This window comes from Tachyglossus aculeatus, chromosome 2 (assembly GCF_015852505.1).
Source record: "Tachyglossus aculeatus isolate mTacAcu1 chromosome 2, mTacAcu1.pri, whole genome shotgun sequence".
NCBI classification, from domain to species: Eukaryota; Metazoa; Chordata; class Mammalia; order Monotremata; family Tachyglossidae; genus Tachyglossus; species Tachyglossus aculeatus.
Window position 1 is genome coordinate 36,720,425 of NC_052067.1, and position 12,928 is coordinate 36,733,352.

Sequence of the window (12,928 nt, forward strand, 5' to 3'; positions counted from 1 at the left end):
GCACTCCCTCTGCCTTGTGATGCTTTAATAATGTTCCAAGGCTACTGTTCATTCTTTAGGTTGACCTGAAAGAAAAAAACCCAACTCTCATCCGGAGTTACTTGTCATTTCCACCTTGACAACCTAGTGAATATGTCCTGGGTCAAAAATCCAGCCTAACCTGTGGGTTGGTTTTTTTTCAGTGTTACTTCTGAAAACCTTAATCAGTCCTGGTCAACTTAAAACTCAGGGCTTTTTTGGTTGGGAGCCAATCATTAGCACAGCATTTTGCTCATTTGTAGTGACCATCCGAAGAATCACCTTTCTGTGTATTTTATTTGTTTATCTTGTAAAGCATGGGTCAGCACCCTTTTTGTGCAGAGGAACCAAATCAAATGAAATGTTTAAGCAGTTGATGCATGAAGAAACCATAGAGTTTTGGTCCCCTACTGACATGGGATTTTCCACAAGGCAGTGTGAGGACATCATTGCACCACGTGGCTGCTTCGTAGTTAACAACCATTGCCACCGCAGTGATAGAAGAGGGGAAGGGGAAGGAAAGGGAGAAAGGAAAGGGAAGGAGAAGAGGAGGGTGAAGGGGCAAAGAAAATTGAAGAGAAGGGTGGGAAAGACCATGGTTTGGCTTTTGTCCCAGCTCCTGCTAGCAGCTTGCTGGTGCCTGGAGGGAAGGACAGAGGTGGGGATCCTGTGTCACCCCTTGTCCCTGCTTCCATCCCTACTCCTGCCCAGCTTGCAGGGGAGTTTACTGTGACGCCAACTCAGAATAAGCTGTCCTTCCTTAGAACCAACAGGAGAAGCTAAGCAAGGATAATCAGGTTCTTGAGGAGTGGGGAGATGTGTTTGGGTTTTTTTTGTTGTTTGGTTGTTGTTTTTTTTAAAGAAAATCCAGCCTGCAAGTTGTCTTGGTGGAACTCTTTGCCACCTCCTTAATACATTTCTGTCATGCCTCGGTATCTAGGCACCAGGTTGACTTCGGCCACTTCAGATCTTTGCTTGTTTTAACTCTGTCCTCTCTATTTCTGCCCCGTTACTTCTCCTTCATCGCCTGCCAAGCCCATTACCCTCACCAATTATCTATACTTTTAACTCCCCCTGTGCTTTCAATACTATCAATCAGTCGTATTTATATATATACCTGTATATATGTTTGTACATATTTATTACTCTATTTATTTATTTATTTATTTTACTTGTACATATCTATTCTATTTATTTTATTTTGTTAGTATGTTTGGTTTTGTTCTCTGTCTCCCCCTTTTAGACTGTGAGCCCACTGTTGGGTAGGGACTGTCTCTATATGTTGCCAACTTGTGCGTCCCAAGCGCTTAGTACAGTGCTCTGCACACAGTAAGCGCTCAATAAATAAGATTGATGATGATGATAATCAGGAGGACTTGGTAAGACTGGCGTATGGCCTACCCTGCTACTGAGGGGAGAGAGAGACGGAGGACAAACTTGCAAATGGTGAATTTCTTCCTCTCTATTAGGGAAGGGGTTAGAGTTAGGGCCCTGCCGTCTAGTGTGGGAAAGAGCCATCATCTTGTCTCCCCCCCTCAGCCTCTTTCTGGCTCAGAGAGGCATTCAGCTCAGCTACACCCTGCCGAGGTTCTTGCTGCGGCGGGGGCAAAGCTAAGGATGTCACCCTTAGGTGACTCTAAGGATGTCATGATGCCAGCTCCACAGGTGGGTTCCTCTGCTCAAAGCCGCATTTATTTCCAGGAAGAGCCATGTTTGGCTTATGAGTTATAGTCTCCCGACCCTTGCTGTAGGGAAGAGCCACCCCCTTGAGGCCTGCCGGCCTGTAAGCTAATTCAGCAACACTTTCTGGTATCAATTAAAAAAAAAAAAAATCAAAAATGGAGTTAAGGTACTTTTATTCATTCAGTCATACTTATTGAGCGCTTACGGTGTGCAGACCACTGTAATAATAATGATGGCATTTATTAAGCGCTTACTATGTGCAAAGCACTGTTCTAAGTCCTGGGGAGGTTACAAGGTGATCAGGTTGTCCCACGGGGGGCTCACAGTCTTCATCCCCATTTTCCAGATGAGGTAAGTGAGGCCCAGAGAAGTGAAGTGACTTGCCCAAAGTCACACAGCTGACAATTAGTGGAGCCGGGATTTGAACCCCTGACCTCTGACTCCAAAAGCCCAGGCTCTTCCCACTGAGCCGTGCTGCTTCTCACTGTACTAAGTGCTTACTGTACTAAGCAGTGTACTAGCAATAAACAGACACATTCCCTGCCCATTAATGTCTGACTCTAGAGGGGGAGACAGGCATTAGTATAAATAAATTAATTAAAGATATAGAAGCAATGTGGCTTAGTGCGTAGAGCAGGGGCCTGGGAGTTAGAAGGTCATGGGTTCTAGTCTCGGCTCTGCCACTTGTCTGCTGTGTGACCCTGGGCAAGTCACTTCACTTTTCTATGCCTCAGTCCCCTCATCTCTATAATGGGGATTGACACTGTGAGCCCCTTGTGGGACAGGGACTGTGCCAACCCGATTTGCTTATATCCACCCCAGCACTTAGTACAGTGCCTGGAACATTATAAGTTCTTAACAAGCACCACAATTATTATTACTATCATACACCACCTAAAAAGAGTTGGATTGGGTGTGGGAAATGTCGGTGATAGCAGTGTGTAATGTCCTCTGAGGGAGGTTTCAGTAGGACTGTGAAAGGACCCATGCTGTCGACAAAACTGTGAATCTCGCTTTTCCCCTTCCATTTTGTGAACGTTTGGGGTGTCACGAACAGTCAAGAATTGGGCAGAGCACAAGGGTTTGAGGGCAGAGCAACTGGAGAAAGTCAAAAGCTACTGGTCAAAACTGGGGCAGTGGGTATCACCCTGAGGAAGGAGAGCCCAAGCTCGGCTGTGGCTGGGACTTAAGGGAAGAACCATGTTGTCAATTCAGATGTGAAGCTTAAAAACCAAAGTCTTCCTGTTTCTCTACTAGGACTCAAAAGGAACTTACTGGAGTAAGTGAAGAGTTGGAGGGCTTTCGTAATAAACTCAGTCAGGAAGTACAGGAACGAGAGAGAAATGACCAGAAGATGTTGGCTGACCTGGATGACCTGAACAAAACCAAGAAATATCTTGAAGAGCGACTAATAGAACTTCTCAGGTGGGCATAGAGACGTTTATGCCAATTCAGGAGAGAATATTTTAAACAGGACTTAATCAGAACGTAATAGGAATTTAAGACACTACTATTTCTCTTCCTTTAAAATCTTGCTCAGTTAAATACTCTTTGTTAAGTGTTTTTGCATTCATGGGGTTAAGCTAGCTGCTAAAACTGGGTTAATATGATTTTCCCATTTTTCATGTAGCCTAGTGGGTTGTTTTCCTCATAACATTTTATTCACGTTTAATCAAGGAATTAATTTTGCCCGAAGGTAGCACAGTCGTACTGCCTCTGTGGAAGGAATGCTAGTCAAGAGGTGTGATGTGGCCCCTCAAAGCAAAAGTGACTCAAAATCCACCAGGACTCCAGGATAGAGGATGCAGAGATTCCTGTAAACGTGTGAAAAGGATTGAGTTTTTCTTGAGTGTGGCTTTTCCTTTTTCTAGAAAGATGGAAGGATTTTGGAAGAGCCACAAAAAACCTAGCCTAAGAATTAAAGTGCCAGGGTTAGGCGTTTTCATTAGTTCTGTCTATTTGATAGTGATTGTAGGAAACAAATTTTCCCAGTCTTAGTCTGAAACTTAGAAGTAAATTAGACACCTCTAAGATTCAACTTAGTTTCTGTATCTGCGTACCAAACAACCTCAGACTGTCTGAAACTGGGAAATAAACAATTAAGAACGCTGCCAGAAGGCATCATGAAAAATCATAGGCCAAAATAACAAATGTATTCTGCCTCTCTTTCCCGCACCCTTCTTTGTACGGTTTTCAGTGGATTCTGGTTTTGGGAGAGTATTTAGCTTTTTGGCTTCTCTTAACCTATTGCTGTAGGAAATAGAAAGACGAGATGAGAAGGTAGACAGGAGAGGAAGTGGCATTGGGTAAGTGTGGGTTGGACCAAAGGAAATGTGCTAGGCTATTGAAGTTTTGCAAATCTAATATTTTTTGCAGTTTGCAAGACAGAAACCAGATATTTGTAAAGTATTCCTTTATAGCAAAAATGTCAAAAACCGCTTTGTACAGGGTTCCCAATTGTCGTAAAATTTTGATGATTTTCCTCATACTCATTCCTCATTCTTCATTCCTTAGACATATATTTGATGATATAGCTCATACTAAGATAGGCTGCAGGGATGGTTTTAAGGCCTTTGTGGGTTTTTTTCTCCTTTCTTTTCTGTTGTTCATCCATAGGGATAAAGATGCTCTCTGGCAAAAATCGGATGCATTGGAATTCCAGCAGAAGCTGAATGCGGAGGAACGATGGCTCGGAGACACGGAGGTGAACCACTGCCTTGACTGTAAGAAGGAGTTTAGCTGGATGATACGTCGTCACCACTGCAGGTCAGTGGTGGAGTTTTGCATTGATGGTGAATGTGGACAGACCTGTATTCACCATCATCAATAACTCTGTGCCTGACTCAGTGCAGAGCACTGTACAAAGTTCTTGGGAGAGTGCAAAAAAGTTAGAAGGCACTGTCCCTGCCCTCAGAAAGCTTCCAATCTAGTGGGGTAGACAGATATTTAAGTTACAGATAGGCGGAGGAATAGAAAATGTAAGGTAAGTACATACGTGCTATGGAACCTGTGGTAACTCAGGTGCCTAGGTGGAGTGGAAGAGCTGAGGTGGAAACTGGGGAATACAAGGTGGAAATATTAGAGATTACTTGAAAATGGTTTCCTGCAGGAGATTTGTTCTCAGAAGGGCTTTGAAGAGGGGGCAAGCCATGATATGTCAGTTATGAAGCGGCAGTATGGAAAGTGCCCGGGCCTGGGACTCAAAGAACAGTGCTTTGCACGTAGTAAGCACTTAACAAATGCCATCATTATTAATATTAGTATTATTAGTAGTATTAATCCCGGCTCTGCCACTTGTCTGGTGAATGACCTTGGGAAAGTCACTTATCTGTGCCTCAGTTTCCTCAACTGTAAAATGGGGTTTCAGTACCTGTTCTCACTCGCACTTAGACTGTGAGCCCCATATGGGACAGGAACTGTGGCCAACCTCATTAACTTGTATCTGCGTGAAACAGCGTTTGACGCATAGTAAGAACTCAACAAATACCATTTAAAAGTATATGAAGTGGGAGGGAGTCCAACAGCGCATTGACGCATAATAAGAACTCAACAAATACCATTTAAAAGTATTTGAAGTGGGAGGGAGTCCCAGGCAGGGAGTTGGATTGCACCCTTGGAAAACTGATTGCACTTGATATCATTCAAGTCGTGGGGCATTTCAAGGCAGCGTAAGGATTCGGTACTTTAGAATGGGAATATGTAGCTTTTCAGGATATAGGTTGGGGTTGAGACAGTAGTTCATGTAGCCTCCCTCCAAACAATAATAATTGTATTTCTTAAACACTTAATCTGTGCCAAGCACTGTACAGAATGCTAAGGTAGATACAAGATAATCATACTGGACACAGCTCTTGTCTCATTCATTTTATAGATGAAGAAATGGGAAACTGAGGCTCAGAGCATTCAAGTGACTTGCCAAAGCCACACAGCAGGCAAATGGTGGAGCCAGGATTAGAACTCAGGTCTCCCAAATCAATGTATGCATGAAAAGGCAACCCTAATGTCCAGAAGGACTTGAGCAGCATGTTCTCGTAATGTTACTTTCACCAGCTAGCCCTCTCCTATAAGCCCTTACCCTCAAACTTATGTGCTAGTGTCAGTAAAACATACTTTTTTTCCCCCCAATCATTGGTGTCTGAAGGACAACTGTACTCTATTCAAGTGAAATAGCAAATGTTCATTATTTTGCTGATCAAGTTCTTCCCACTCCCCTCAACTTAATGGGAGAATAGCCCATCTTAAATCCCAGTGAATTTAGAGTAGGAAAAGGAGAGGGAGCATGTTTTCCTGCCGTCCTCTGTTTCCCAGCAAAGTTCAAAGGTGTTAAACTACATCTTTACCCAAGCTATCTCTGCTGTGATGCTTGTGGACCTCATCAACATTGTTGAGCATCTGTTGGGTGCAGCGTTTACAGGGGAACATTCAACCGAAAGGGTAGCCGGGGTTCCTGCCCTTGAAGAGCGTACAGTCTAATGGAGGAGATAGAGCTTGTGAAATATACAACAGGTGCAAGTGTCAGAGCACGCCACAGCTACAGATGATAAAAACAAAAGTAGATATTTAAATTGAAAAAAAATTAAAGCATGCAGCTGTTAAGGTGGGTGATGGGTTGGCGTTTTCAGGAAGGTGACGGGATTAGTCAGGGAGTACTTCTTGGAGGAGTGGCTTTTTAGGAGAATGTTGAAGTTGGAGTGGGAATTCCGGGTGGGGGAAAGGTTACACGATGGACTGTTAATGGGAGAGACATGAGCAAGGTATTTTTAAAAGATTAGCATGAGAGGAGTGAAGGGTGTGAACTGGGTCATAGCAAGAGAAGAGACAGGGTAATTGGTAAGCAGGTGTCACCTGTGAGAGAACCTGCAGCAAATATTTAGAAGTTTGTTTATGTGAAGAGAAATGGATAGCCACTGGAGGTTTTTGAGGAAGGGAGACATATGTCTAAATAGTGAATCTAGATTAGCTCATCATCAATGGTATTTATTGAGCATAGAGCATTGTACGAAGCACTCGGGAGAGTATAGGACAACAGAGTTGGTACACACGTTCCCTCCCCCCAGCAAGCCCACAGTCTAGAGATTGAAGTGGGAAGAAGAAGTTTGAGTTCAGGAGACCATTAAGGAGGCTGTTCCAGTAAGCTAGACAGGAAGTGATTAAGAGTTGTAGCTGTTACGGATGGTGGTCGTCAAAGTGATGAATCAAGCGTTGAATACATGCAGTATTCTAGAAGAAGACCACATCTGAACTGATTATCTTGTGTGTTGTACTTAGCACAGTACTTGTTGCATAGAAAGGGTTTAAGACTGTTCAAACCAGACCCAGCAGAATCTAGAGACTGACCGAACGTGGCAACGGGGCCTGCATTGCCCGTGATTCTGCCATTCGGGTGGTGGCTGTAAAGAACCACATTGGAGAGGCACAGAGAGGAGCAGTACAAGCAACTAGTGCCTTGAGAGAATTAAGGAGGAGCCTCTCCTTGGACCCTGAGTTTGTTTTGGTGTAGCCTCGAGTCTTGGACAGGATTCGGGCCCGTTATCATTCCTTGAATGCTTTTCGTCATCAGGATCTGTGGCCGTATTTTCTGCTATTACTGCTGTAACAATTATGTCATGACCAAACACAGCGGCAAGAAGGAACGCTGCTGCCGGGCCTGCTTCAAGAAGCTCACTGAAGGCACCGGATCCCCCGGAGGATCCAGCCTGAGCACCTCCCAGGACGAGCTCCCTTCTGCGATGCCCCAGACTCCAGGGGATCAGACCCCTGGAGTAACAGGTCAGACACTTCCCCCCCACCTCTTCATCCTCCAGTAAACTACTCTGCATCTCTCCATGCCTTATCCTTCAACCGCTGTCTAGTTAGTCCTTGGCACTAAGCCTTTTCAGTTCTTCCAGATGCGGCTACTTTGTATTCATTTTCAAAACCTTGCTTGAATGTCCTGCGCGTCTTTTCATGGGAGACCCGGATCTGTCCTCCCAGAATAAGTGGAGCCAAAACATTTTAGGCAGAGACTCAGGGTTCTAGAAGAGCTAGTGAGGCCTAGGAGGGGAGGAAGTTGTTCGGTTTCCTACTGTCCATCACGTAGTATCACGGAGCTTAATAGGACTTGCGAGAGCACTAGAGAAGCAAGAGCACTGAAGAAGCATACTTGGCCCGGAACCCAGAGGCAGGTGAGGCAAAACCACCCTCTGTTAGAAATTTGGTCACATCCTGGCCTGCTTAACTTCTAGAAGATGACAAAATTGACCCCATTCAGACTGAATTATTTAAGAAATACTGAAACTAATGCCTACATTCTTCTCTGCCTGCCTGCACAATATCTGGTAGGATTATATACATTTTTGAGAGAAAATTTGAGAGAAAGAGCTGGCAGAGCCAAAAAGAAGAATGGAGAGGAGCCCACCTCATCAGCAAACAAGTCATTTGTTATTTAATAGACTGTGCAGTGAGTAGACATCCGTGAAGAGACAAAACCGTACCATCCTACTTCCATACTGCCTTAAAAAGAGTGAAATGAAAAATGCCCCTAAAATGAAAGAACTTATAAAATCTTTCTCATGTCTTGAATTGGATAAACCGCTCTCTAACTTCCTTGAAAAAAATCTACTCTGCATCTGACTTGTGTTTGTCTCTTTGGTTGTTTGCACCTTGATAGCAAGAATGATTTTTTTAGCCTAATTAAACTGTGAACAAAAACATGCAAGGTCATAACCAAGTTAAAAGACATGATGCTTTCCTTTAGTAGCATGCACTTTAATCGACAAGGCAGACTTCAACATTTTCCCCAAGCTTTTTTAATATTTATTTCCTACCACCTGATTTTTTTTTTTAAGGCCAGACTTAGTTTCCTCCAGACTATGAGTCTGTGCACCCATGCTGATTTCTGCTGATTCTGCTGGGTTAAAAACTGTGATATCATTTTCACAGTTTGTTTCCGCAAATCAGCTGACGAGATCGGGGTGTTAGTCCCATGTGCTAATTTTTGCTAATCTCTAAAGAAGGCCAAAACAGGCCAAGGGTTTTGGGTTCCTCATGCGGGTAAACTGGAAACCCTCTTTCAAAGAGATTGTATTGGCATCAACTCAAAGGTTAACTCTGACATCCTTGATTTTTGCAGACCCGATACATTAACTTTTTACTTTTCAGGGTTCTTTTAAGGGAAAGTTTCTTTTTTGGTTTTTGGTTTCTTCTTTGAAAGAATTTTCAGACTGTAGGACTTCAGTTAAAATGCAAGCACCTACAAGCACTCAGATTTGGAAAGCTGTCTACGGCTTGAAGTTTATCATGCAGAGCACCCAAGGGCCTTTAATTATGAAACTGGGGCACGTCTTCTTGACTCTTGAATTATGTAACTCCGAGTCAAACTGAGAATTAGTATGTGGGTCCTTCTTCCATCAGCTCGCTGATCACAGGCCTAAATGCCACATCTCATCATAGGCCCTCTCATGCCGTCTGTAATTTGCCTTTTGATCTCTTCTGTGATGCAGTTACAAATGCTGACTTCAAACCTCCAGACGATGCTGTGTTTGATATTATCACAGATGAGGAATTGTGTCAGGTGCAAGATTCTGGCTATCCTCTGCCTGAAACCCCCACTGAAACAGATTCACTGGACCAGAGCATGATGGAACAGTGAGTAAACATTGCTCCAGTTTTCTGAGCGATCATCCCATTTTTATTTCCTGGAGCCTCCTGTCTGCAAAATACAGAATTGAGGGCACCGGCTGGAAGGTTTTTCCATTATTCCTCTCTGGGAAATAACACCTGGGGAGGCCGGATGTTAAAATGTTCAGGAAAGGTTTAGATACTTCATTTTTCCATCCGATAGTTTCATGGATGATAGGTTACATTTGACAGAACAGCCGTAAACACGAGGGCGGCGGGCAACCATCACACTGTTTCTCCAAAGATCATGTGGTGGTACTGGCAGGGACAGAACAGTCGGCTGGGCGGACCACTCGTCTGGCCCAGAAAGACATGGATAAGATGCTTATAGGAATTCTTTTGTGTTTCTTGGAAATGTCAGTGGTAGCGGGAGAAAGGAAGAAGAGTCAGGCAGTTTTCTTGAGAGTATCTGTAAAATCAGATGGAGGTATCAGAGCTTTACACTAGGCTTCTTCAGTGTCCAAACAATTCTGGCTATTACAGTATGCTCCTAGGTATCCCTGCCATCTTTCTGCAGCCATTAATCGCAGCCTATTTTAATCGTAATTATTACCCAGCTCTGTGTCTGAAATGTGACCACCACAAGCAAGTTGGCAAATATTTAATACACACTTTTTCGGGATCTTGGGTAGATAAGTCAGTGGCCAGGGGCTCTTCGGTGAACAGACTGAATCTACAAATCCAACTGAAAAGGTACATCGGGTAGGCTGAAATTTACAATTTACTGATGCTGCCCGTTTCTTTAATGTAAATATTTAGCAGCCTCGTTTTCAAGGAAACGATTGGGAACTTGGCAACTCGGCAAACACTTCATTAGGGTCATGAAGACCCTCCATGACTCTTCCTCACGATTGGCCTAAAAGGGCAATTGTTTTGGGGTGCTGGTGGCCCTGCACCCTGATAGCAGGTTTCCTGGAGTTGGGGCAATCCCAAGTCCAGGGTAAATAATGGATTGGGAGGCCAGGAACAGGGTGGTGCAAAGGCTTCCTCTGTGTCTGTCAAGCAAATGTGCTAATATTAGGGGTGAGTTTAGAGGTCACCTGCTGCTCGGAAGCAGCATAGTGTAGTGGTTAGAGCAAAGGCCTGTGAACCAGAAGCATCTGGGTTCTAATTCTGGCTCTGCCACTTGTCTGCTTCATGACCTTGGGCAAATTACTTAACATCTCTGTGCCTCATTTGCCTCATCTGTAAAATGGGGATTAAGATTGGAAGCCCCATGTGGGACAGGAATTGTGTCCAACCTGATTACCTTGTATCTACCCTAGCGCTTAGAACAGTCCCTGGAACATAGCACTTAACAAATACCTTAAAAAAAGAGGTCAGTTCAGTCTAATACTGGGCTGGGTTTGCGCAGTTCTGAAACTGCTAACATTGGATTGGTGTTTAAGAGTTTGATAAGCTCTGTGGCCTAAATCGTAGTTTCAGAAGGATAGTAAATCTTCCCAAACATGCTCATCTTGTGAGATCTTGTCTCACTGGTTTCTCTGTGATGCCTCAGTCTCAGCGATGGATGAACCAATATCCAGTTTCTCCTCATATCTCAAAGTGGAATTTTGTCCCAGTCCATCCCCAATAACCGACCCTCTCTAATAGGCTTGTATCAGTTCAAGAGAGGCTCCTGCTTAGGATTTTTTTTTTTCCTCATTAAAAAATTTTCTTCCCCAAGACTTAATGCTTCTTTTTGGACTAGCAAGTGGCAATTTTTGTTTTGTTTTCTAGGTCTACTTGCATTTATATAATAATAATAATAATGGTATTTAGGAAGCGCTTACTATGTGCAAAGTACTGTTCTAAGCTCTGGGGAGGTTACAAGGTGATCAGGTTGGCCCATGGGGGGTTCACGGTCTTCATCCCCATTTTACAGATGAGGGAACTGAGGCCCAGAGAGGTGAAGTGACTGCCCAAAGTCACACAGCTGACAAGTGGCGGAGCCGGGATTTGAATCCATGACCTCTGACTCCAAAGCCCGTGCTCTTTCCACTGAGCCACGCTGCTTCTCTATTTAGTTTTCCCATGCCTTTCACTGGGGGTGGTACTACACTGTGACTACCCTGTTGGTGTATGGTTGGGTGCAAAATGAACCCAAAATGGCCTTCTATAAATCCAGCAGTGGTATTTATTACGTGCTGTTGTGTGTAGAGTACTGTACTAAGCACTTGGGAGAGTACACTACACCAGAGTTACAAATCCAGTCCCTGCTCTCAGGGAGTTTATAGTCTAGCCTTCGAGAGGTAGGAGGCAACATTTGAGAAGCAGCATGGCTCAGTGGAAAGAGCATGGGCTTTGGAGTCAGAGGCCATGGGTTCGAATCCCGGCTCTGCCACATGTCTGCTGTGTGACCTTGGGCAAGTCACTTAACTTTTCAGAGCTTCAGTTCCCTCATCTGTAAAATGGGGATTAAGACTGTGAGCCCCAAGTGGAACAACCTGATCACCTTGTATCCGCCCCCCCAGCGCTTAGAACAGTGCTTTGCACATAGTAAGTGCTTAACAAATGCCATCATTGTTATTATTATTTGATCTGTTTGCTTTTCACCACCCTCTCCCTCCATAATAGAAGGTCAGTACAGGGATGAGGAGGTATTTACCACTTACCTGGAGATTTTGCTCAACCCTCAAATATCAGTCAATCAGTCCTATTTATTGAGCGCTTATGTGCAGAGCACCGTACTAAGTGCTTGGGAGAGTACAGTGTAACAGAGTTGGTAGATATGTTCTCTGCCCTCAGTGAGCTTTCAGTTTTACGGGGATACATTCATATAAGTAAATAAATTACGGATGCGTTCATAAGTGCTGTAGGACCATGGGAGGGGCGAATATTGGTAATATATCCAAGTGCAAGGGCTACGCAGAAGGGAGTGGGAGAAGAGGAAATGAGGAGCTCAATCAGTAGTCCTTGATGTATGCTGTGTTCAGAGAGCACTGTATTAAGTGCTTAGGGGAGAGCAACAGAAATGACACCAGTTTCCTGCCTCCAAGGAGCTCAGTTTGTTCCCCGGTTTGTCCCTGATCAGTATGTTCTAAAATGGCTTTATAGAATATGAAGATGCATTGTGACCTATGCAAGGGCTGCCAGAAAGATAGGTTTATTAGCCACGGTATTTTACCCCCTGGAGCGATATAAGTTGGTTAAGGCGTTTTAATTAATTTTACATATCTCAATACAAAAACAAGCCCCCACCACAAAAGATTTTGGTTCCTCTCTGTTGCTCCCTAAAAGCAGCACCGAGGCAGACTAGGCGGCGCTTGGGTCTAAAACCACTTCTGTGGTTTTAGGTTTTGTAAAAGGTTGCTTCTGAATCTAATTCTTCTGCCAACCACATTAAATGACCTTTTTTCTTGCAGGTAAAAACTTCATATATCTGTAGCAAATTCAAGATGTCATTCATTGCCTCATTTCACTGTGTAGAATTTCAAAGACGACAATCAGGAAAAATGGCCGAAATGAGTGGTTATGTCACCTGGGTGCCTTTGAGTAGATAAGTCCATTCATTCATTCAGTCATATTTTTTGAGTGCTTACTGTGTGCAGACCACTGTACTAAGCGCTTGGAAAGTACAGTTCAGCAA

General features: G+C 43.9%; 1 protein-coding gene across 4 annotated transcripts in view; it reads left to right on the forward strand.

Annotated features, from left to right (window-relative positions):
• Positions 1–12,928, forward strand: part of FYCO1 (FYVE and coiled-coil domain autophagy adaptor 1) — a 120,580-nt gene that overhangs the window by 46,705 nt on the left and 60,947 nt on the right. For 2 of the 4 annotated variants that reach the window (XM_038759973.1, XM_038759979.1), the window contains exons 11-14: positions 2,959–3,126; positions 4,318–4,467; positions 7,262–7,470; positions 9,183–9,327. In XM_038759973.1, the coding sequence (XP_038615901.1) occupies positions 2,959–3,126; positions 4,318–4,467; positions 7,262–7,470; positions 9,183–9,327 (672 nt within the window). The remainder of the gene's footprint in view (positions 1–2,958; positions 3,127–4,317; positions 4,468–7,261; positions 7,471–9,182; positions 9,328–12,928) is intronic. The other 2 variants (XM_038759985.1, XM_038759991.1) reach the window with 2 other exon arrangements.